The sequence below is a fragment of the Panulirus ornatus genome, chromosome 18 (assembly GCF_036320965.1).
Source record: "Panulirus ornatus isolate Po-2019 chromosome 18, ASM3632096v1, whole genome shotgun sequence".
Lineage (NCBI taxonomy): Eukaryota > Metazoa > Arthropoda > Malacostraca > Decapoda > Palinuridae > Panulirus > Panulirus ornatus.
In genome coordinates this window covers 1,808,951-1,836,437 of record NC_092241.1, presented here as the reverse complement: position 1 = coordinate 1,836,437, position 27,487 = coordinate 1,808,951, and the positions used below count along the sequence as shown (strand labels likewise).

The 27,487-nt window shown below is 39.6% G+C and overlaps 1 protein-coding gene across 1 annotated transcript in view; it reads right to left on the bottom strand.

The window, feature by feature from the left end:
• LOC139754955 (putative diacyglycerol O-acyltransferase Mb3154c) overlaps positions 1 to 27,487 on the bottom strand; it is a 116,708-nt gene that overhangs the window by 32,323 nt on the left and 56,898 nt on the right. Inside the window, exons 2-3 of the mRNA XM_071672779.1 lie at positions 20,874 to 21,004; positions 11,720 to 11,902 (exon numbers count right to left, since the gene is read on the bottom strand). Coding sequence (XP_071528880.1) covers positions 11,720 to 11,902; positions 20,874 to 21,004 — 314 coding nt within the window. The remainder of the gene's footprint in view (positions 1 to 11,719; positions 11,903 to 20,873; positions 21,005 to 27,487) is intronic.

Here is a 27,487-nt window from a genome sequence, read left to right as displayed (position 1 = left end):
CTGAAACCACACTGCTCTTCCCCAGTCTGATGCTCTGTACATGCCTTCACCCTCTCAATCAATACCCTCCCATATAATTTACCAGGAATACTCAACAAACTTATACCTCTGTAATTTGAGCACTCACTCTTATCCCCTTTGCCTTTGTACAATGGCACTATGTACGCATTCCGCCAATCCTCAGGCACCTCACCATGAGTCATACATACATTAAATAACCTTACCAACCAGTCAACAATACCTATATATATATATATATATAGGTGTATATATTTACATATATATATATATATATATATATATATATATATATATATATATATATATATATATATATATATATATATATATATATATATATATTGGAAAGGATCACAATTTTGCGCGTGATCAAGATAATCCTATGAGTCCACGGGGAAAATGAAACACGAAAAGTTCCCAAGTGCACTTTCGTGTAATAATCACACCATCAGGTGACACATAAGAGAGAAATATAACAGTCAGTTAATATACATCGGAGACGAAGCTAAGATGCCATGTGGTAAACATGTGATTGTCCAAATCATGATGATGTGATTATTACACGAAAGTGCACTTGGGAACTTTTCATGTTTCATTTTCCCCGTGGACTCAAAGGAATATATACCAATGGATTTGTATGTAGCACTTATGGATCGGCAGAAGGCATATGATAGCGTTGATAGAGATGCTCTGTGGAAGGTATTAAGAATATATGGTGTTGGAGGCAAGATGTTAGAAGCAGTGAAAAGTTTTTATCGAGGATGTAAGGCATGTGCACGTGTAGGAAGAGAGGAAAGTGATTGGTTCTCAGTGAATGTAGGTTTGCGGCAGGGGTGTGTGATGTCGCCATGGTTGTTTAATTTGTTTATGGATGGGGTTGTTAGGGAGGTGAATGCAAGAGTTTTGGAAAGAGGGGCAAGTATGAAGTCTGTTGGGGATAAGAGAGCTTGGGAAGTGAGTCAGTTGTTGTTCGCTGATGATACAGCGCTGGTGGCTGATTCATGTGAGAAACTGCAGAAGCTGGTGACTGAGTTTGGTAAAGTGTGTGAAAGAAGAAAGCTAAGAGTAAATGTGAATAAGAGCAAGGTAATTAGGTACAGTAGGGTTGAGGGTCAAGTCAATTGGGAGGTAAGTTTGAATGGAGAAAAACTGGAGGAAGTAAAGTGTTTTAGATATCTGGGAGTGGATCTGGCAGCGGATGGAACCATGGAAGCGGAAATGTATCATAGGGTGGGGGAGGGGGCGAAAATCCTGGGAGCCTTGAGGAATGTGTGGAAGTCGAGAACATTATCTCGGAAAGCAAAAATGGGTATGTTTGAAGGAATAGTGGTTCCAACAATGTTGTATGGTTGCGAGGCTGGAAATGAGATGTTTGAGGACAATGTGTGGTGTGAGGTGGTTTGATCGAGTAAGTAACGTAAGGGTAAGAGAGATGTGTGGAAATAAAAAGAGCGTGGTTGAGAGAGCAGAAGAGGGTGTTTTTAAATGGTTTGGGCACATGGAGAGAATGAGTGAGGAAAGATTGACCAAGAGGATATATGTGTCGGAGGTGGAGGGAACGAGGGGAAGTGGGAGACCAAATTGGAGGTGGAAAGATGGAGTGAAAAAGATTTGGTGTGATCGAGTCCTGAACATGCTGGAGGGTGAAAGGAGGGCAAGGAATAGAGTGAATTGGATCGATGTGGTATACCGGGGTTGACGTGCTGTCAGTGGATTGAATCAGGGCATGTGAAGCGTCTGGGGTAAACCATGGAAAGCTGTGTAGGTATTGTATATTTGCGTGTGTGGACGTATGTATATACATGTGTATGGGGGTGGGTTGGGCCATTTCTTTCGCCTGTTTCCTTGCGCTACCTCGCAAACGCGGGAGACAGCAACAAAGCAAAAAAAAAAAAAAAAAAAAAAATATATATATATATATATATATATATATATATATATATATATATATATATATATATATATATATATATATATATATATATATATATATATTCTTTTCTTTTAAACTATTCGCCGTTTCCCGCATTACCGAGGTAGCGTTTAAGAACAGAGGACTGGGCCTTTGTGGAATATCCTCACCTGGCCCCCCTCTGTTCCTTCTTTTGGAAAATTAAAAAAAAAAACGAGAGGGGAGGATTTCCAGCTTCCCGCTCCCTCCCCTTTTAGTCGCCTTCAACGACACGCAGGGAATACGTGGGAAGTATTCTTAATCCCCTATCCCCAGGGATAATATATATATATATATATATATATATATATATATATATATATATATATATATATATATATATATATATATATATATATATATACATATATATGTTGCATGGTTGCGAGGCGTCGGCTATGTATAGAGTTGTACGCAGGAGTGTGGATGTGCTGGAAATGAGATGTTTGAGGAAAATGTGTGGTGTGAGGTGGTTTGATCGAGTAAGTAATGTAAGGGTAAGAGAGATGTGTGGAAATAAAAAGAGCGTGGTTGAGAGAGCAGAAGAGGGTGTTTTGAAATGGTTTGGGCACATGGAGAGAATGAGTGAGGAAAGATTGACCAAGAGGATATATGTGTCGGAGGTGGAGGGAACGAGGAGAAGTGGGAGACCAAATTGGAGGTGGAAAGATGGAGTGAAAAAGATTTTGTGTGATCGGGGCCTGAACATGCAGGAGGGTGAAAGGAGGTCAAGGAATAGAGTGAATTGGAGCGATGTGGTATACCGGGGTTGACGTGCTGTCAGTGGATTGAATCAAGGCATGTGAGGCGTTTGGGGTAAACCATGGAAAGCTGTGTAGGTATGTATATTTGCGTGTGTGGACGTATGTATATACATGTGTATGGGGGTGGGTTGGGCCATTTCTTTCGTCTGTTTCCCTGCGCTACCTCGCAAACGCGGGAGACAGCGACAAAGCAAAAAAAAAAAAAAAAAAATATATATATATATATATATATATATATATATATATATATATATATATATGTTGAAAAGGATCAAAACTTTGCGCGTGATGAAGCTATTCCTATGAGTCCACTGGGAAAATAAAACAAAATAAGTTCCCAAGTGCACTTTCGTGTAATAATCTCATCATCAGAGGAGGCACAAGAGAGAAATATAAGTCAGTTGATATACATCGAAGAGACGAAGCCTGGTCGCAATTTGGTAAACATATGATTGTCCAAAACATACAACGAGCGTTCATTGAATTATCATTTTACGAATTTTATCAACAATAAAGCTATCTAATTTGTATAGACCATCACTAATATTAAGATTATAATTCTATATGTACGTAATATTAGAAGATTCAATGATATTTCTCTTGGTAGTAGAGTTAGAGTTAATAACTGAAATGGAAATTACTCCAGTTAATACAATGATCATAGTTTCTAACGTGATTAAACAAGGCAATTGATTCTTGTGCCGTTCTTATACTATATCTATGTTCCTTTAGTCTATCAGAAAGATCCTTACCAGTCTGACCAACATAGAATTTATCACAATTTCCGCAAGGCACCTTATAGATGCAGCCAAGAGAATTTTCTGGTGGATTCCTGATTAAGATATTCTTTATAGTATTATTGTTGCTAAAGGCAACATTTACTTTAAAGGATTTAAGCAACATGGGAAGTAAAGTGAAATTATTATTAAAAGGGAGAACTAAAAGATCCATATTGTCAATGGGAGGTTTGGGCTCAACTCTGTAAAATGATTTCTTTGCTCACTTAAGGGATTTATCAATGAAAGATCTAGGGTACTTTAACTTGGATCCAGTAGAATATACCTTCTCAAACTCATCATCAATAAACTCTGGACTGCAAATACGTAATGCCATAGGGAACATAAACTGAAACAATGATAGTTTAACTGTCATGTTGAGATGAGTAATAATGGATATGTGAGCATACATTGGTGGGTTTTCTGTATTTGCAAAACTTAAACTTGTTTCCTTGCCTATGGATCATGAAATCTAAAAATAGTAACATACCATTATTTTCATTTTCTACAGTAAATTTGATGGAAGGTACTAAATTGTTAAGTAAAGGGAGAAATATTTGTAGATTTTCATTTGTTGGCCAAACACAAAGAACATCATCTACATACCTAAACCAAACTGCATTAGAAGGTAAGATATCCTTTAGTAATTCTGTTTCAAAAAATTCCATATAAAGATTACTTAGTACAGGTGAAAGAGGGTTACCCATTGCCATACCAACTTTTTGAGCATAATAATCTCCAATGAATTGAAATTCAGTCTTTTATAAACAATTTTTCCAGTTCACTGATAACAGACTTTGAAACAGTTAAATGAATATCATCCAAGACATCATATAGATATTCTAAAAGGTCATCAACTGGAACTTTAGTAAAAAGTGAGGAAACATCAAAGCTAACTAGTTTGAAGTCAAAATTAACATTGATATTGTTTTAGCTTGTTGACTAAACCTACATTGTTCATGATATTAGAATTTGATTCCTTACCCACTAAAGGGCTTAATAAAGAAACTAACCATTTTGACAGTTTGTATGTGATGGAGCCTACTGAACTCACTGTAGGTCTAGCTGGAAAATTCTGTTTATGCGTTTTGATAAGTCCATACATATATGGCAATGAAGGGGACAAAGATGACAAACTTTTGATAGGAAAAATGTTACCTTTCAACAACAACTTCATTTCTTTATTGTAATGAATTTTATGTTGGTCAGACTGGTAAGGATTGTTCTGTTAGACTTAAGCCACATATAGTATAATAACCGGACAAGAATCAAATGCCTTGTTTAATCACGTTAAAAACTATGATCAAAGTATTGACTAGAGTAATACCATCTCAGTCATAAACTCTAACTCTATTACCAAGAGAAATATCATTGAATCTTCTATTATTAAAAACACAAAGAATTATAATCTTAATTTTAGTGATGGTATATACAAAATAGATAACTTTATTGTTGATCAGATTGGTAAAATGATAAGTTTATGAACGCTCCTTGTATGTTTTGGACAATCACATGTTTACCAAGTGGCGTCCTAGCTTTGTCTCTATGATGTATATCAACTGACTTATATTTCTCTGTTGTGTCTTCCCTGATGATGTGATTATTACACGAAAGTACACTTGGGAACTTAACGTGTTTCATTTTCTCCGTATATACATTTTTTTTTTTTTTTTTTTATACTTTGTCGCTGTCTCCCGCGTTTGCGAGGTAGCGCAAGGAAACAGACGAAAGAAATGGCCCAACCCCCCCCCATACACATGTATATACATACTTTCACACACATATATATATATATATATATATATATATATATATATATATATATATATATATATATATATATATATATATTTGGACGATTTTTGCAGGGAAAAAATGAAATTGAGTGGGAGACGTATAAAAGAAAGAGACAGGAGGTCAAGAGAAAGGTGCAAGAGGTGAAAAAAGGGCAAATGAGAGTTGGGATGAGAGAGTATCATTAAATTTTAGGGAGAATAAAAAGATGTTCTGGAAGGAGGTAAATAAAGTGCGTAAGACAAGGGAGCAAATGGGAACTTCAGTGAAGGGCGCAAATGGGGAGGTGATAACAAGTAGTGGTGATGTGAGAAGGAGATGGAGTGAGTATTTTGAAGGTTTGTTGAATGTGTTTGATGATAGAGTGGCAGATATAGGGTGTTTTGGTCGAGGTGGTGTGCAAAGTGCGAGGGTTAGGGAAAATGAGTTGGTTATCAGAGAAGAGGTAGTAAAAGCTTTGCGGAAGATGAAAGCCGGCAAGGCAGCAGGTTTGGATGGTATTGCAGTGGAATTTATTAAAAAAAGGGGTGACTGTATTGTTGACTGGTTGGTAAGGTTATTTAATGTATGTATGCCTGAGGATTGGCGGAATGCGTGCATAGTGCCATTGTACAAAGGCAAAGGGGATAAGAGTGAGTGCTCAAATTACAGAGGTATAAGTTTGTTGAGTATTCCTGGCAAAATATATGGGAGAGTATTGATTGAGAGGGTGAAGGCATGTACAAAGCATCAGATTGGGGAAGAGCAGTGTGGTTTCAGAAGTGGTAGAGGATGTGTGCATCAGATGTTTGCTTTGAAGAACGTATGTGAGAAATACTTAGAAAAGCAAATGGATTTCTATGTAGCATTTATGGATCTGGAGAAGGCATATGATAGAGTTGATAGAGATGCTCTGTGGAAGGTATTAAGAATATATGGTGTGGGAGGCAAGTTGTTAGAAGCAGTGAAAAGTTTTTATCGAGGATGTAAGGCATGTGTACGTGTAGGAAGAGAGGAAAGTGATTGGTTCTCAGTGAATGTAGGTTTGCGGCAGGGGTGTGTGATGTCTCCATGGTTGTTTAATTTGTTTATGGATGGGGTTGTTAGGGAGGTAAATGCAAGAGTTTTGGAAAGAGGGGCAAGTATGAAGTCTGTTGGGGATGAGAGAACTTGGGAAGTGAGTCAGTTGTTGTTCGCTGATGATACAGCGCTGGTGGCTGATTCATGTGAGAAACTGCAGAAGCTGGTGACTGAGTTTGGTAAAGTGTGTGAAAGAAGAAAGTTAAGAGTAAATGTGAATAAGAGCAAGGTTATTAGGAACAGTAGGGTTGAGGGTCAATTCAATTGGGAGGTGAGTTTGAATGGAGAAAAACTGGAGGAAGTGAAGTGTTTTAGATATCTGGGAGTGGATCTGGCAGCGGATGGAACCATGGAAGCGGAAGTGGATCATAGGGTGGGGGAGGGGGCGAAAATTCTGGGAGCCTTGAAGAATGTATGGAAGTCGAGAACATTATCTCTGAAAGCAAAAATGGGTATGTTTGAAGGAATAGTGGTTCCAACAATGTTGTATGGTTGCGAGGCGTGGACTATGGATAGAGTTGTGCGCAGGAGGATGGATGTGCTGGAAATGAGATGTTTGAGGACAATGTGTGGTGTGAGGTGGTTTGATCGAGTAAGTAACGTAAGGGTAAGAGAGATGTGTGGAAATAAAAAGAGCGTGGTTGAGAGAGCAGAAGAGGGTGTTTTGAAATGGTTTGGTCACATGGAGAGAATGAGTGAGGAAAGATTGACCAAGAGGATATATGTGTCGGAGGTGGAGGGAACGAGGAGAAGAGGGAGACCAAATTGGAGGTGGAAAGATGGAGTGAAAAAGATTTTGTGTGATCGGGGCCTGAACATGCAGGAGGGTGAAAGGAGGGCAAAGAATAGAGTGAATTGGAGCGATGTGGTATACCGGGGTTGACGTGCTGTCAGTGGATTGAATCAAGGCATGTGTATGGGGGTGGGTTGGGCCATTTCTTTCGTCTGTTTCCTTGCGCTACCTCGCAAACGCGGGAGACAGCGGAAAAAAAAAAAAAAATATATATATATATATATATATATATATATATATATATATATATATATATATATATATATATATATATATATATATATAAAGATGTTCTGGAAGGAGGTAAATAAAGTGCGTAAGACAAGGGAGCAAATGGGAACTTCAGTGAAGGGCGCAAATGGGGAGGTGATAACAAATAGTGGTGATGTGAGAAGGAGATGGAGTGAGTATTTTGAAGGTTTGCTGAATGTGTTTGATGATAGAGTGGCAGATATAGGGTGTTTTGGTCGAGGTGGTGTGCAAAGTGAGAGGGTTAGGGAAAATGATTTGTTAAACAGAGAAGAGGTAGTGAAAGCTTTGCGGAAGATGAAAGCCGGCAAGGCAGCAGGTTTGGATGGTATTGCAGTGGAATTTATTAAAAAAGGGGGTGACTGTATTGTTGACTGGTTGGTAAGGTTATTTAATGTATGTATGACTCATGGTGAGGTGCCTGAGGATTGGCGGAATGCGTGCATAGTGCCATGTACAAAGGCAAAGGGGATGAGAGTGAGTGCTCAAATTACAGAGGTATAAGTTTGTTGAGTATTCCTGGTAAGTTATATGGGAGGGTATTGATTGAGAGGGTGAAGGCATGTACAGAGCATCAGATTGGGGAAGAGCAGTGTGGTTTCAGAAGTGGTAGAGGATGTGTGGATCAGGTGTTTGTTTTGAAGAATGTATGTGAGAAATACTTAGAAAAGCAAATGGATTTGTATGTAGCATTTATGGATCTGGAGAAGGCATATGATAGAGTTGATAGAGATGCTCTGTGGAAGGTATTAAGAATATATGGTGTGGGAGGAAAGTTGTTAGAAGCAGTGAAAAGTTTTTATCGAGGATGTAAGGCATGTGTACGTGTAGGAAGAGAGGAAAGTGATTGGTTCTCAGTGAATGTAGGTTTGCGGCAGGGGTGTGTGATGTCTCCTTGGTTGTTTAATTTGTTTATGGATGGGGTTGTTAGGGAGGTAAATGCAAGAGTTTTGGAAAGAGGGGCAAGTATGAAGTCTGTTGGGGATGAGAGAGCTTGGGAAGTGAGTCAGTTGTTGTTCGCTGATGATACAGCGCTGGTGGCTGATTCATGTGAGAAACTGCAGAAGCTGGTGACTGAGTTTGGTAAAGTGTGTGGAAGAAGAAAGTTAAGAGTAAATGTGAATAAGAGCAAGGTTATTAGGTACAGTAGGGGTGAGGGTCAAGTCAATTGGGAGGTGAGTTTGAATGGAGAAAGACTGGAGGAAGTGAAGTGTTTTAGATATCTGGGAGTGGATCTGGCAGCGGATGGAACCATGGAAGCGGAAGTGGATCATAGCGTGGGGGAGGGGGCGAAAATTCTGGGGGCCTTGAAGAATGTGTGGAAGTCGAGAACATTATCTCGGAAAGCAAAAATGGGTATGTTTGAAGGAATAGTGGTTCCAACAATGTTGTATGGTTGCGAGGCGTGGGCTATGGATAGAGTTGTGCGCAGGAGGATGGATGTGCTGGAAATGAGATGTTTGAGGACAATGTGTGGTGTGAGGTGGTTTGATCGAGTAAGTAACGTAAGGGTAAGAGAGATGTGTGGAAATAAAAAGAGCGTGGTTGAGAGAGCAGAAGAGGGTGTTTTGAAGTGGTTTGGGCACATGGAGAGAATGAGTGAGGAAAGATTGACCAAGAGGATATATGTGTCGGAGGTGGAGGGAGCAAGGAGAAGAGGGAGACCAAATTGGAGGTGGAAAGATGGAGTGAAAAAGATTTTGTGTGATCGGGGCCTGAACATGCAGGAGGGTGAAAGGAGGGCAAGGAATAGAGTGAATTGGAGCGATGTGGTATACCGGGGTTGACGTGCTGTCAGTGGATTGAATCAAGGCATGTGAAGCGTCTGGGGTAAACCATGGAAAGCTGTGTAGGTATGTATATTTGCGTGTGTGGACGTATGTATATACATGTGTATGGGGGGGGGTTGGGCCATTTCTTTCGTCTGTTTCCTTGCGCTACCTCGCAAACGCGGGAGACAGCGACAAAGTATAAAAAAAAAAAAATATATATATATATGTATGTATGTATGTATGTATGTGTCAGAAGTGAATGGACAAGAAGGGGGAAACCAATTGGAGATGAAAGGATGAAAGAAAATGATTCCGAGTGCTCGAATCCTGAAGATGCATGAGAGTGAAAGGCATGCATGGGATAGAGTGAACTGGAGTGACATGCTGTAAATGGACTGAACCAGGGCAAATGAGGGAGCCAGGAGAAACCATGGAAAGGTCTGTGGGGTCTGGTTGTTGATAGGGGGCTGTGGTTTTGGTGCATTATTCAAAATAGTTAAAGAATGGTTGTAAGCAAATGGGGCCTTTTCTTTCTCTGATCCTAACACCACCTTACCAGCCTGGGAAATGTTAAACATGTATGAAATGTGTGTTACTGAAATCTGCTTTCATGTGGTTACACCATGAGTGAATGAAAAGTACACCATTTGCAAGGCTGTATCACTGTCATGATACAGACTTGACCCTCAACCCTACTGTACCTAATAACCTTGCTCTTATTTATATTTACTCCTAACTTTCTTCTTTCACACACTTTACCAAACTTAGTCACCAGCTTCTGCAGTTTCTCACATGAATCAGCCACCAGCGCTGTATCCTCAGCGACAACAACTGACTCACTTCCCAAGCTCTCTCATCCACAACAGACTTCATTTTTGCCCCTCTTTCCAAAACTCTTGCATTTACCTCCCTAACAACCCCATCCATAAACAAATTAAACAACCATGGAGACATCACACACCCCTGCCGCAAACCTACATTCACTGAGAACCAATCACTTTCCTCTCTTCCTACACGTACACATGCCTTACATCCTCGATAAAAACTTTTCACTGCTTCTAACAACTTGCCACCTACACCATATATTCTTAATACCTTCCACAGAGCATCTCTATCAACTCTATCATATACCTTATCTAGATCCATAAAGGCTACATACAAATCCATTTGCTTTTCTAAGTATTTCTCACATACATTCTTCAAAGCAAACACCTGATCCACACATCCTCTACCACTTCTGAAACCACACTGCTCTTCCCCAATCTGATGCTCTGTACATGCCTTCACCCTCTTAATCAATACCCTCCCATCTAATTTCCCAGGAATACCCAACAAACTTATACCTCTGTAATTTGAGCACTCACTCTTATCCCCTTTGCCTTTGTACAATGGCACTATGCACGCATTCCACCAATCCTCAGGCACCTCACCATGAGTCATACATGCATTAAATAACCTTACCAACCAGTCAACAATACAGTCACCCCCTTTTTTAATAAATTCCACTGCGATACCATCCACACCTGCTGCCTTCCTGGCTTTCATCTTCTGCAAAGCTTTTACTACCTCTTTGTTTACCAAATCATTTTCCCTAACCCTCTCACTTTGCACACCACCTCGACCAAGACACCCTATATCTGCCACTCTATCATCAAACACATTCAACAAATCTTCAAAATACTCTCTCCATCTCCTTCTCACATCACCACTACTTGTTATCACCTCCCCATTGGCGCCCTTCACTGAAGTTCCCATTTGCTCCCTTGTCTTACGCACTTTATTTACCTCCTTCCAGAACATCTTTTTATTCTCCCTAAAATTTAATGATACTCTCTCACCCCAACTCACATTTGCCCTCTTTTTCACCTCTTGCACCTCTCTCTTGACATATATATGTATATATGCATATATATATATTTTTTTTTTCATACTATTCGCCATTTCCCGCGATAGCGAGGTAGCGTTAAGAACAGAGGACTGGGCCTTTTTTGGAATATCCTCACCTGGCCCCCTCTGTTCCTTCTTTTGGAAAATTAGAAAAAAGAAAAAAAAAAAGAGAGGGGAGGATTTCCAGCCCCCCGCTCCCTCCCCTTTTAGTCGCCTATATATATATATATATATATATATATATATATATATATATATATATATATATATATAAAAACCGAGAGGGGAGGATTTCCAGCCACCCGCTCCCTCCCCTTTTAGTCGCCTTCTACGACACGCAGGGAATACGTGGGAAGTATTCTTTCTCCCCTATCCCCAGGGATATATATATATATATATATATATATATATATATATATATATATATATATATATATATATATATATATATATATATATATATATATATATATATGCTTTCTGGCGCTACGTAGCTATGGCGGGAAATAGCGATCAAATATGTAAAGTAGAAGAGGCAAGCTTTGCTTCAACAACACAACAAGGCTACTCAAGTGGCTTTTTGAACAGCTAACCATAGAGGATATTCTCGCACCCTTTCCCATTATCTTTATACAACAACGAAGTGTTCTCACCCGGCATGTTGGAGGCTACCATGGTGACACCATGCGTACACAGGGCTCGGCGAGCCAGGGGCGTCGGCAGGAGGTTGGAGATGAGGTCGAGCGCCACATAGTTGACCAAGACGTCTGGAGAACTCTTCAGGATGTTGAGACGACGATGTACAGTCATAAGGCGAGTATATCGAGACATCTTACCTGAGGAATGAAAATTGTTAACGGCGTTCCTCTCTTTCTCCCTGGCTTTTGAGTGTATGACATTTTCCCCAATATTTCTAGATACTTTGTAAATGGATATACACCTCTCAAGAAATATTCTTTTATCTACAGGTGATTTTTCTTTCGTTTCATAACAGATATCCTATAGAAGATTGGCTGTGGGAGTAGATATTGGGAGTGCGGAGTAAGTAAGAGATGAAAAGTGGATAACTGAAAAGTACACGCTCACAGAAATAACAGAATGTAAAGACAAAATTAACCAGAAATGCTAAATTTGGACGTCGATTTTGTCTTTTAAATGGGTTGATAGGGAAATGAAGAACAGGTTGGGCGAGCGACGACATAGTTTTGAAATAAGAGTAAGGAATTACGGAGTCTAATGTAGTTTATTTTGCGTGTGGGAAAAGTATTCTGAGAACGTGTTTTTGATGCCTTATGTATATCCTCCGGCAGGCAGGTTGGGGAATGTGTATGTAAGGATGAAGTGTCTTGATAATTAAGGAAATACAAGGAAGTATAGCTAAACTAAGTGATGATCATCCTATACGTCAGTGGACGGCTCGTTGTTACGTTGCTACTTTACGGATCCCGTAGAAAACAAGGGACGTTCCATGTTTGTTTACCTGTCAGGTTCTGGGATATGTCTAGTTTGTTTAACAATTAGTTTTTTATTAATTGTGTTTTTCGATGTATGGGAACCTCTATTTTGTGATGAATCGTAGAATCTACTTTTGTATTCTGCGCAGCGTCAGCGAGCGAGTTTTGAAGGCTAGATGTGTGGGCACAAGGGAATAGGTAAGAATAAGTGTGATCATTGCTTTCACCAGGTGTGAATTTAGCCTTTCCAGAAGATACCAGAGTCTATACAGACCGATCATTATGGTTATCTGCTATGTTTGTTTATATTTTCTAGTCTTATTCGAATTTCTTTACTCTGAAAGCCTCTGTCTTTATCAGAAGTGTGTATTCTGGGACTGAATTGTTTGAAACTCTTATTAGTGTGTGGTTATCGGCATAAAGGATGTTCCGCCCATAAACATATTTCTAGTTGAAGAAGGAATATCAGTTGTGTGATTAATGAATATCTTTGGTAACAATTCCAATACCTTATGGGACCCAGTTTAGTCAAGGAAATTCTAGTGATGTCTCCAAAATGATGATGATTACTGGTGTGTGCTGTTTAAGGAAGCTAAACAGTAGTGTTTCTGTGATATCTGACTTCCCTTGCTCAAGTAGCTTGTATTATAGGCATTCAGTCCACACTCTGTCAAAGACCTTGCATATATCTCTTTGTTTATTATACAAAGGAATACAAAGGAATTTAAACAGCAACAGACCACTGGGTCCCTTAGGGGCTTTGTTGTTTATTCTGTTTAGTAGAGAAAGACATATGACGTCATAGATCAGTTTAGTGAGAGAAGGAAGACATATCTAAAATATTTACATATTCAAAACAGAAAACGTACAACAAAAGTTTCATATAGCTAAGGAGGCGTAATTGATATCAGACATTGAAATGAAGCGAAATATTCATTAAACATATCCACAGTACTGATTTCAACCACTTTGACAAATATTTCTCAGTGCCTGTATTAGATCATCTCTTAACCTATCCTTGTTTAGACTAAATAGATTTAAGTCATAGAATTTTTTCTCAGTTCGGGAATCATCTTGGTATACATTTCCTGTCCCCTAGAGATAGCATTTTTTTTCTGCTCCGATCGCAGTCGCAGAGGTAGCGCTATTGTTTCTCCGGAAGCGGTACTGTTTGGATTATAGATGTTTCTATGTGGACCCTTCACTTGTCGTTGATCAGTTATCGGAGAGTTTACTCGGAACATCGTGGAGGGAGATGTGTCATTATTGGCTATGGTGTTATTGTGACACTGGCAAACGAATGCAATATTTCTACCTCAGCATTATCACCCATCCTAATGGTCATTACGGAAGGGAAATACCAGCAAACCTAAAGTAATTTCGAAGGCCTTTGAAATGAGTTTTAAATGTCAGGTCCGAGTCCATCTTCGCTCTGCCTCCATCTCAACTACAAGCTCAGTTTCATTACACGCACACCTTCACTACGTCCTCATTTTTACTTAAGCTTTATGGATCACGTCAAAGACTATCTTCAACACCTCATAGATATCAATAAACCATCAACACCATTGCTCTTTAACCTGACCTTTACGGGTCATGAAAAACGATATCTTCTACACACTGGTCACTACACTCCTCATCATTGTGGATGGGGTAGAATCTTACCCACGAATCTTCGGGATGTCACAGAAGGCGACAAACAGTTACGGGATTGGAGAAGTGAAGATCCTACCCTCTCACATCATCATCTTTTAAATAGTGGAACAGAAGAATGATGCCAGCGAATATATCTCCTCAAGGCCTCAGGTTTGAGTCTCCAAATGTATGGAGCTGCAGCTGGAGTAAAACGAAGTGGGGAGATAATGCTTAATCCATGAGAGAGACCCGGAAGTTCAGGCTTTACTTGAACTGTGGTTTGGGAATGTACAGGTTAATGAAAGGACAAGAGCGAGAGAAGGGATGGTATTACTAATGAGCAGGGGGCTGTGAGACTGTGTTAAAGATCGTAGGAGAGCATATTCACGTTTGATATGGGTAAGTTGCCCACAATAACTGTGTTGCTGTTAGCGTGTATGCACCTGGAAGTGAGGTGAGTAGATTAAAGAGGACTGCATTTAGGTAGGAAGTGAACAAGGGATGGTGTTAAGGGAACTGAATACAAAGAAGGGTGATGTGACAGATGAGAGCACATCTTTGGGCACGGAGTCACCAATGTAATCTGAAGTGGGTAAAGACTTGTCGAGTTGTGTGCTGGAAGGAGAATAGAGATTATGAGTTTCTGTTTTAAGAAAAGGTACACATATGAGGGTACCTGGATGAGTCGTGGTGGGATCAATGGACACTTTTAGTCTAAAACCTGCTTCCTGGAGGGATTTTTGTGTGAAGTATGAATTAGGAGACACTTGCACTTCTGGTGGTAAATGGGTGAGGTATTCAGGAAGATCTACGACCACAACCTCTACAGCGGACAGTCAGGTGTCGACATCAGGGGTACACTCAACTCCTCACGTCCTTTCTACTTTGGGACGACTCTGATCTTAATATATAGAAATCTACAATCAATGGGCATTTGTCCTAGACATAGAGAGCGCAGTTACTTTCATGGAAGACATTTGTATCCAGGCAGCGTACCCCAGGCGGAGTACAAGAACTACTTTCGTCGTTCTCACTTCAACCCTAGACTATGGACTCCATATATCCTCTGAGAAAAATCGAGGAATATCTTGCTGAACCCGATGCGTAATTGCCTTACGTATTTATGTGGATATCATTCCGTTCATTACAAAGCTGCTACCTAGGGGCTGCTGCATTTGTTCATACGACTGGGATCGCTCCTACAAAACATGGTCGACACTATCCTGATAAGGTTCTGTCAGCTCTCTGATCTTGTAAACGGACGCAAGGTCACCTGTATCCTTCTTGCCTGAACACTATACATTACCTACGTACGACCAGTCATAAACTACCACTGCTTACGACTTGCCTCTCTTCCTGAGGAATACATAAGACCCCTCGAGGTGCTTGAGAATGTTGCATTTAGAATCATACTTGACTGTTCTATGTCAACACAAGTCCTTACCAAGCAGACTGAATTAAAAGTGATATACATTATCTATAAAACATAACTATTAGCTACGATATCTGACATAGAATATATCAAATGCCCCATTTTAGCCCCTGTCCCCCCACCCAACCCAAATTTTTACATCACATACAGAGCTATAATGCTGCCCGCCTTTATTCCAGATAAGCAAAACTTTATACACACATGCGAGACACTTTGCACTAAAGTGATATGGAAAAAGAGCAAGAGGAAATCCAACCTCTTCTTCACTCTCGTGGCTACAAACATATCCTATTGTTATATATTTCCCTATACAGGTTGAGTACCCTACTTCGAAACGCCTGGAACCACAAGTATTTCGGATTTTGATTTATTTCAGATTTTGGCATATTTTCATATACATAATATCTTCGGGATGAGACCCAAATCTAAATACAAAATCCATTTATGTTTCATATACACCTTATACACATAGCCTGAAGGTAATCTATACAATATTTCCTATGGACTAATTTGGCACATGAAACAAAGTTTGTGTAACACTGAACCATTAGAAAGCTCAAGTGCCACAACCTGAGCCGCCCGTGTAGATAATCTGTGGTTGTTTGGCATCACCTTCATTCCTGACTCTGAACTTATATGCTATTGATAAACAATCATTTTCTTACACTTATTCGCTAATAAGTACCTAGTAGTAATTAAAAAATGAAATAACGACAGCGCAATGGAAAAATAATGTTTAGATGTGGAATTTTCCACTTGTGACGTCATGTCACCGTTCACAAAGTTTCGGATTTTAGAGCATTTCAGATTTTGGATTTTCGGATTGGGAATGCTTATGTTGTCTCCAAAGATCTTCCCGTGCAAGTACACGAGCAGGTCGTCGAGGGCAACATGCGGATGATGCGAGAACTTTCTCCCATTGTTACACGAATCTTCACCGACACAGATCACTTGGTGGATCTTCAAGCTGCGCTTTCGCTCACAACAAAGTTAGGTTCCTTGAAAAATTCCCTCTATCGCGTCCCTCACGTGAGGGAATCACTAAAGACAGTGAGCTTGCAACTACCCACTACACACTGGCCTTTCTTAATAACTCTCCTTGTGAAGGGTCACCATCACCAACCTTTCCTTCTCTGGTTAACCAAATCAAGCAGCGTCTGCTAACACTCCACCAGAACTCCCTCACCACTTTCTTGTGGACAACCTCACACACACACACTGGAGCCAAGGAAACAAAGAGGCGGACAAGCTGGCCAAGCTGGCCTGTGATCTGACTCCAGATACTCCCAGAATTTGACAGTATTTTGTGTCGGTAAGAGGCTGAGCCCTTATCCTTATATCTCATGTTGCAGAATATATAAGGAAAAGAACATAAAATTAACATATGATAACATGACAGTAATTATCTGTATTTTCAGGCTAGCCATACAAATATACAAGGACAGGTACACATCTATAATTGAGAAAGATTGTGCTGCACGTCTCAAATGGACTGTCCACTGCTCTGGTCGGTGATGAACTAACAAAACTTTCCCAAAAAATGCTTCGTTGGTCAAAAAAAGCAGGCAAAACACTTCAACTCACTATTGCAATATACATTACTATCATGTACTGCAAAGAAACTATACAGACTTGAACGTAAGTAAACCCAAAGACCTGGACGCCCTGCCTACACCCCATGCTTCCTTTTGAAGATAGAGATATTGTCTTCATATCGGTTAAAAGCACCGTGACGCAGCCTTAGACTACCCTAAGGGTATACTGCGCGCCCTGCCAGACGCGAGTCTCATATAACCACCGGGGTCACTTGACCTGAGAACTCCTTTAACGGGGTCAACTGGCGAATACAAAGCAAGTAGCTGCCATTATCATTATCAATATAAGAAATAGTATTATTTCTATTATTATTACTATTATTATTATCATTACTATTATTATTATTACTATCATTATTATTACCATCATTACTATTATTTTTATTATCATTATTATTATCATTATCACTATTATTATTATTATTATTATTATTATCATTATTACTATCATTATTGTTATTATTATTATTATTATTATTATTATTATTATTATTATAATTATTATTATTATGATTATTATTATCATTATTATCATCATTATCATTATTATTATTATTACTATTATTATTGTTATCAGTATTGTTATTATTATAATTATTACTATTATCATTATTATTATTATTGTTATTATCATTATTATAATTGTTACGATTATCATTATCATCATTTGTAAGAAGGACGTTCTGCAACATACTTCATTAACTAATTACAGACTTTTCCTTTTGAATTATCTGTATGCCTTCCTACTTTACCACACAGATCTAAGGGTTTCTGATACATTCCACGATCATAAACAGCCTCGAAAGGATTCAGTGACCTGTTGCTGTTTGAATCTATTTGTATTCCTTTGTATAGTAACATAATAACTGAAGATATACAACCAACAATAAACGGAATTAGAGTAAATCAAACGTCAGGACCTGTTAAGTTTCGTCAAGGAAAAGGAAAATGGTGAAAAATGAGACAGTTAAGCTCTTGACTGTTCTTTTCAACAAATCTCTTCCTATGGCAGAAGTTCCAGAGGAATGGAAGTTTTCCATTGTAACTCCAATGTCAAAAAAAAAAAAAACGGAAATAAGTCGCTGCCTGGAAATTATCGTTAAATAAGTCTAACTTTTGTAGTTAAGAAAAGAAATATAGAAACTATCATTCGAGGCAAAATAAATGTCATCTAAATGACCACCACTTAATAACTGAGTCTCAGCATGATCTTCAACGTAATCTCTCACGTGTGACAGGTGTGCTTGATTTCTTTTATAACATAACTAACATTGACATTGTCACTACCTCTTCATGTCTTTCCCAATAACTATGACCTAGCACATTTTGAAAGACAGGTTTTTCACTTCCTTTAAAGTTCTTGATTACTTTCCCTTAAATCCTCGTTTTCCCTTTCATAATCCTCTCTATATTCCAATTAAGGCCCCAGCCTTGATGTGGAATTCTGTCCATAACTGGGGCCTCCAGCACAGAAAAGAAAATGTACTTATCTTAGAGGTTTCAAGAGGTCTAAGGATGTGAAAGTTGTAGAAGTGGCAGTAGTAGTAATGGTAGTAGTATTATTAGCACCAGTGGTAGCAGTGGCAGTCTAGTAGTAGTAGCAGTAGTGATAGTAGTAGTAGTAGTAGTAGTAGTAATAGTAGTAATAGTAGTAGTAATAGTAGTAGTAGTAGTACTAGTAGTAGTAGTAGTAGTAGTAGTAGCAGCAACAGCAGTAGTAGTAGCAGTCTAGTAGTAGTAGTAGCATTAGTAGTGGTAGCAGTAGTAGCAGTAGTAACAGCAGCAGTAGTAGTAGCAGTCTAGTAGTAGTAGTAGCATTAGTAATAGTAGCAGTAGTAGCAGTAGTAGCAACAGCAGTAGTAGTAGCAGTCTAGTAGTAGTAGTAGCATTAGTAGTGGTAGTAGTAGTAGCATTAGTAGTGGTAGTAGTAGTAGCATTAGTAGTGGTAGTAGTAGTAGCATTAGTAGTGGTAGTAGTAGTAGCAACAACACTAGTAGTAGCAGCTTAGTAGTAGTAGTACCATTAGTAGTGGTGGTAGTAGTAGCAGTAGTAGCAACAGCAGTAGTAGTAGTAGTCGCATTAGTAGTGGTAGTAGTAATAGCAACAGCAGTAGTAGTAGCAGTCTAGAAGTAGTAGTAGTAGTTGTAGTTTTAATCGTAAATACATTGACTCTAGCTTATAATATTTTTTGGGGACAGGTCAAAAAAGTCTATCTCCATTACACCCTCATCTTCAACTAACTCATGTTCACTACATCTTTATCTTCACCACAACCTCACTTTGCTCCACTTTCATCACCACTTCTTCATCTTCACTCTATCTTCATCCTCACTGCCCTATTATATTCATTTTATCCGTGTCTTCACTATGATCAATATGTTCGTCTACTTTACGTCCTCATTCATTCATTTAGTATGCAGCCGACCGACCCTGATCCTATGGTTCGTATTGATTGTGGTCACAATACTCTTCTTCACTATACTTTCATCCTCACAATACTCTTTCTTTCACAACACTTGTTTCAAAGCTGAATTTAGATTTCATCTGATTTCTTCACTATATTTTTTCTTTACCATGCGCCCATTCTCTTTGCAAAGGCCATCATCACTTAACCGTCATCTTCACTATGCTAGATTCATTTTGTGTTCCACGCTCTCCTCTTCATTATGTCTTCATTTTCACAATCACCTCTATCATCATAAAGCTAAGATCACTATGCCATGTCAAGATCGCGGTGTAGTGAAACCACACCCTCATCTTCACATAGTTTCATTTTGATCAATCAACTTGAACTTTACCACACACCACACACACACACACACACACTGCGCGCGCGTGCACAACCATTATCAACATATGAATTGATCGTACTAACACAACTGAACTAATAAACATGAACGACGTTGATGATCATGGATTTGCTGCATTTAGCAGACCATTATTTTGCCTGTGGAATTTCCCTTAAAATACGTTTCATTCTGCACTAGGTTTGTGGAAGTTTGGATGGAAGAAAAAGAGGAAAACAGTACAACCAGGGAGGACTTCAGGAAATCTCGTTTACCCTTTACTAAGACCCGAGGTTTACGTCATTCGTTGTATTGTATCAATATGACGTTATCATCTGTGTCAGTCACACGGTGACCCATGTGGTCAAATGTTCTTTCAAAGAAATTAAAAAAAGACATGGTTCTTACCATAGAGGACTGGAATTTCTTGCATGCGCTTGATATCTTTGTTAGTTCAGGACGTGAACAGAAATAGATTCCGAGCATATTGTCATGGACGTTCTAGATAAGAACGGTCAAAAGTGAACGAAATAGTATTACAACAGTGATATATTCTGAGATATAACTTTATAAGAGAAATGTCAGAGCTACAGGCGAGTTAGGTGTGCTTTTCGTGGGTTCTCTCGATTTCTGAGCGTTTTTTCCTTGTTTTGAGATACTGAGCCCCACGCTTTTCCAATCTTCACTATCGCGTTCAATATCGAGTTAATTCAGACTCAGTATCCCAGGCTTCAGAGTTTTCTGCGAACAGCAACACTTCGATTTGATATGACTTTCGTTGATGTTCGCAAGTGTCCGTACACTTAGTACCTACCAGCTTAAGTATCTAATTTACTAGAACTTATGTCTTTAAAAGTGAATCATGTATTTGTGCCATGTTATGGGTTTGTAAGAGGAGCACTCACTGGTCGGGAGGGGCACGGTGCACAGGGAGATGCGGTTGGCGAGGGAGATGGGCGTCCCAGGAGCCGTTACATCAAGCGGTAACACCGTCATCACGTGACGAGGAACTTCGGCATTCTCCTCCTTGAAGTGCCTGCAGAAACAACAGCGTGGATGGTGAGAATCCTGTTTCACAGAGTAGAATAAAAAAGGATATTGAATATGATGGGATATTACATGATTAATATATCGAGTTACCCTCCATATTTAGAACTCGCATATCCTATTCTGATAATACTGTTATTCGAAAAGGCTTTTCCCTAACATCATCTTCATTTACCGTGGTTCGACCTTGTTAGGAAGGCTGAGTAGCATGGATAGGATTGAGAAAAATGAGGTGTTCTTGTAGACGACTTGAATACAAAGGTATAGTAGGACCAATCTCAAAGTAGCGCTATGGGCAGATATGGTATTGACTGGGTGGTTATTTAGGCTCTCGGCCAATCGATTATCAGGGTGATAAAGGTTACTTATGTCAAGTTAAAAACCACCAATTAATAGAAAATTCAACACCTTTCTTACGTGTTCAGGACAATTCTCAAGCCATACGCGCCTTCATTGAACATATACCCTCTTGAAATATTGGTTGGTTTGGTGTTTTTTTTTTTTTTTCTGGCTTTTGGCCTATCAAATGCCAGGGTCTTCGAGGCAGTCAACGAAATATCCTTAACACCTTCTTCAGGTGTTAAGGATAAGATCTAAGACAACAATGCAATCCCACTGTATATTCTTATATTCATTTGTTCATATTTTACTAAATTGTTGTCTCCCACGTCAGCTAGGTAGCGCAAGAAAACAGACGAGGAATGGCCCAACCCACCCACATACACGTGTATATACAGACATGACCATACACGCACATGTACATACATATACATTTCAACGTATACATATATATACATACACAGACACATACATATATACACATGTATTTATCATACTTGCTGCTTTCATCCATCCTTGTCGCCACCCCGCCACACATGAAATAACAATCCCCCCCCCTTCCATGGTTTACCGCAGACGCTTCACATTCTATGGTTCAATCCAACTGATAGCACGTCGACTTCAGTATACCACATCGTTCCAATTCACTCTATTCCTTGCACGTCTTTCACCCTCCTATATGCTCAGGCCCGATCGTTGAAAATCTTTTTCACTCCATCCTTCCACCTCCAATTTGGTCTCCCGCTTCTCCTTGTTTCCTCCACCTTTGACATAAATATCCTCTTTGTCAATCTTTCCTCACTCATTCTCTCCGTGAGTCCAAACCATTTCAACCATTTCAGCTACACTCTCTTTATTTACCACACATCACTCTTACCCTTCTTTTCTTACTGGATCAAACCACCTCACACCACATATTGACCTCAAACATCTCATTTCCAGCACATCCACCCTCCTCCGCACAACTCTATCTATAGCCCATGCCTCTCAACCATATAACATTGTTGGAACCACTATTCCTTCAAACATACCCATTTTCGCTCTCCGAGATAACGTTCTTGCCTTCCACACATTCTTCAACGCTCCTAGGACCTCCGCCCCCTCCCCCACAATCTGACTCTTTTCTGCTTCAATGGTTCCATTCGCTGCTATATCCAAACTTACCTCCCAATTAACTTGTCCCTCAACTTTACTGAACCTAATAACCTTGCTCTTTCTTATTCACATTTACTCTCAGCTTTCTTCTTGCACACACTTTACCAAACTCAGTTACCAGCTTCTGCAGTTTCTCACCCAAATCAGCCACCAATGCTGTATCATCAGTAAACAACAACAGACTCACTCCCCAAGCTCTCTCACCTACAATAGACTGCATACTTGCCCCTTTCTCCAAAACTCTTACATTCATCTCCCTAACCACCCCATCCATAAACAAATTAAACAACTATGGAGACATCATGCACCCCTGCCGCAAACCGACATTCACTGGGAACCAATCACTTTTCTCTCTTCCTACTCGTACACATGCCTGACATCCTTGGTAAAACTTTTTATTGCCTCTAACAACTTGGCTCCCACACCATAAACTCATAAAACCTTCCACAAACAATCTCTATCAGCCTTATCATATGCTTTCTTCAGATCCATAAATGTTACATAAAAATTCTTCTGTTTTTCTAAGTATTTCTCACATACATTCTCCAGAGCAAACACCTGATCCACACATCCTCTACCACTTCTGAAACCACACTGCTCTTCCCCAATCTGATGCTCTGTACATGCCTTTACCCTCTCAATCAATACCCTTCCATATAATTTCGCAGGAATACTCAACAAACTTATGGTTCTGTAACTTGAATACTCACCTGAAGTGAGACGAAGAAGTAAGATTGTTGGTGAAAGAGAAGAGAAAGGAGTTTGGATGATTATTTCAGAGAAGTAGTGCAAATGACTGGGAGATGTTTAAAAGAAAGCGGCAGGAGGTCAAGAGAAAAGTGCAAGAAGTGAAGAAGAGGGCGAGAGAGTATCATTAGATTTTAGGGAGAATAAAAAGATGCTTTGGAAGGAGGTAAATAGAGTGCGTAAGAGAAGAGAGCAAATAGAAACATCGGTGAAGGGGTAAATGGGGAGGTAATAACTAATAGTGATGAAGTGAGAAGGATATGGAGTGAGCATTTTGAAGGTTTGTTGAATGTGTTTGATAATAGAGTGACAGATATATGGTGTTTAGGTGGTGGTGTGCGAAGTGAGAGTGTCAGGGAGAATTATTTAGGATAGAGAGATGAAAGAAGATGAAAGCCGCAAGGTGGCGGGTTTGGATGGTATTGCAGTGGAATTTATTTTAAAAAGAGGGGGTGATCGCGTTGTTCATTGGTTGGTATGGATGTTCAGTGCATGTATGGAACATGGTGAAGTGCTTGAGGACTGGCGGAATGCATCCATAGTGCCATTGTACCGTATAACTGGAGCCTGTTAGACGGTGCATGTAACATGACATCGTTCATCCATTACAATAAGCATATGATGATCTTCAAACATAAATAGAAGAATCCTTTCAGTGGACATATCACGACCTTATATGATAATGTTTCGGAAAAATGAAAATATGTGTTTAAGGATTTGTCAGACCACCATATTGAGGGCATCACATGCTTTACCTTCTGGATAAACGTGAAGGAAATTAGTGAAACAGAAACGTGGATAGAATGTCCATTAACTTGAAAAGACTGGAAGAGATGGAGACTGGATTTGGTTAAACTGTGTACACGAAGAACTGAATCTGATGAAGACACTGAATATTGCTAGAAACAAGATGGATGTATGTAGAGATAGATAGATCGATAGATTGATTGATTGATTGATTGATTGATTGATTAATTGATTGATTAATTGATTGATAGACAGATTATTATAAAGACAGATAAATCAATAGACAGGAAGATGGATAGATGGATTGATAGCTAGATATACAGACAGACAAATAGATAGATAGATAGATATACAAAAGGTGGATAACTAGATAGATATATGTATATAGATAGATAGATAGATAGATAGATAAATAGATAGTTAGTTGGATAAATTGATATACAGAGGAACAAATAGATAGGTAGATCGATAAATAGACAGATGCATATATAGATACACAGACAGATAAATAAAAAAGATGGATAAACAGACATAAATAGATGAGAGAGAGAGAGAGAGAGAGAGAGAGAGAGAGAGAGAGAGAGAGAGAGAGAGAGAGAGAGAGAGAGAGAGAGAGAGGCAAATTGACTGCGAACAGCAGAAAAAGATTAGTTGGTTCGAGATGAGGCTGGTGTAAGACAAGGATCTGTTATGTATGTACCTGTGCCAGAATCCTTCGTAAATTGAGCAGTAGGAGAGATCCTGACAGAGGACTAATGCAGGAAAAGGTTGAAATGAGGTGGACTGCAGGGATACTACTGTATGTGGATAACGTTTGCGTTAACTGGTAAATCGCCAGAGGACACGAGACATTATGGACTGAAACTGACTGCTAACAAGGGCACAGTGGTTACGCCTGCATAAACGTAATGTCATTGTAATACTGTAATAGAGTTTGAAATAAATAGCGTGTAGAGTTCCCATCATACGATGATTTTTTTTGGCGAAGATTGAGGACGAGACGCGATCACACAAAGTGCAGATTAAGCAAGTTGTTGATTCCCTAAATAAGACAGTTGTAGACCTCCGTGGTATAGCAGTCACAGTTGCTGACCGAAACGCATTTACGAGCTGTCCTCGTTTGAGCGCATAGGTTTCAACCCTGGTTGTAGCGGTCGGTCCACAGTCATCCCAGCCGTTCATTTTCCCCATGAAGTCATTTCTCTTTTAGGGGGTGATCATAGCCTAACACTACTGCTCCAGCCTGCTACGCAGGGATCCCGAGTTTGATCCTGGCTGTTGAAGGTTTGTATGTTATATGTAAGTGCGTGTTCATATGCACTATATATATATATATATATATATATATATATATATATATATATATATATATATATATATATATATATATATATATATTATCCCTGGGGATAGGGGAGAAAGAATACTTCCCACGTATTCCCTGCGTGTCGTAGAAGGCGACTAAAAGGGGAGGGAGCGGGGGGCTGGAAATCCTCCCCTCTCATTATTTTTTTTTAATTTTCCAAAAGAAGGAATAGAGAAGGGGGCCAGGTGAGGATATTCCCTTAAAGGCCCAGTTCTCTGTTCTTAACGCTACCTCGCTAACGCGGGAAATGGCGAATAGTTTGAAAGAAAAATATATATATATATATGTATTAACTTTCTAAAATGGGAAACAGAAGAAGGAGTCACGCGGGGAGTGATCATCCTCCTCGAAGGCTCAGAGTGGGGTGCCTAAATGTGTGTGGATGTAACCAAGATGTGAAAAAAGGAGAGATAGGTAGTATGTTTGAGGAAAGGAACCTGGATGTTTTGGCTCTGAGTGAAACGAAGCTCAAGGGTAAAGGGGAAGAGTGGTTTGGAAATGTCTGGGAAGTGAAGTCAGGGGTTAGTGAGAGGACAAGAGCAAGGGAAGGAGTAGCAATACTCCTGAAACAGGAGTTGTGGGAGTATGTGATAGAATGTAAGAAAGTAAATTCTCGATTAATATGGGTAAAATTGAAAGTTGATGGAGAGAGGTGGGTGATTATTGGTGCATATGCACCTGGGCATGAGAAGAAAGATCATGAGAGGCAAGTGTTTTGGGAGCAGCTGAATGAGTGTGTTAGCGGTTTTGATGCACGAGACCGGGTTATAGTGATGGGTGATTTGAATGCAAAGGTGAGTAATGTGGCAGTTGAGGGAATAATTGGTATGCATGGGGTGTTCAGTGTTGTAAATGGAAATGGTGAAGAGCTTGTAGATTTATGTGCTGAAAAAGGACTGATGATTGGGAATACCTGGTTTAAAAAGCGAGATATACATAAGTATACTTATGTAAGTAGGAGAGATGGCCAGAGAGCGTTATTGGATTACGTGTTAATTGACAGGCGTGCGAAAGAGAGACTTTTGGATGTTAATGTGCTGAGAGGTGCAACTGGAGGGATGTCTGATCATTATCTTGTGGAGGCTAAGGTGAAGATTAGTATGGGTTTTCAGAAAAGAGGAGTGAATGTTGGGGTGAAGAAGGTGGTGAGAGTAAGTGAGCTTGGGAAGGAGACCTGTGTGGGGAAGTACCAGGAGAGACTGTGTACAGAATGGAAAAAGGTGAGAACAATGGAAGTAAGGGGAGTGGGGGAGGAATGGGATGTATTTAGGGAATCAGTGATGGATTGCGCAAAAGATGCTTGTGGCATGAGAAGAGTGGGAGGTGGGCTGTTTAGAAAGGGTAGTGAGTGGTGGGATGAAGAAGTAAGAGTATTAGTGAAAGAGAAGAGAGAGGCATTTGGACGATTTTTGCAGGGAAAAAATGCAATTGAGTGGGAGAAGTATAAAAGAAAGAGACAGGAGGTCAAGAGAAAGGTGCAAGAGGTGAAAAAAAGGGCAAATGAGAGTTGGGGTGAGAGAGTATCATTAAATTTTAGGGAGAATAAAAAGATGTTCTGGAAGGAGGTAAATAGGGTGCGTAAGACAAGGGAGCAAATGGGAACTTCAGTGAAGGGCGTAAATGGGGAGGTGATAACAAGTAGCGGTGATGTGAGAAGGAGATAGAATGAGTATTTTGAAGGTTTGTTGAATGTGTCTAATGACAGAGTGGCAGATATAGGGTGTTTTGGTCGAGGTGGTGTGCAAAGTGAGAGGGTTAGGGAAAATGATTTGGTAAACAGAGAAGAGGTAGTAAAAGCTTTGCGGAAGATGAAAGCCGGCAAGGAAGCAGGTTTGGATGGTATTGCAGTGGAATTTATTAAAAAAGGGGGTGACTGTATTGTTGACTGGTTGGTAAGGTTATTTAATGTATGTATGACTCATGGTGAGGTGCCTGAGGATTGGCGGAATGCGTGCATAGTGCCATTGTACAAAGGCAAAGGGGATAAGAGTGAGTGCTCAAATTACAGAGGTATAAGTTTGTTGAGTATTCCTGGTAAATTATATGGGAGGGTATTGATTGAGAGGGTGAAGGCATGTACAGAGCATCAGATTGGGGAAGAGCAGTGCGGTTTCAGAA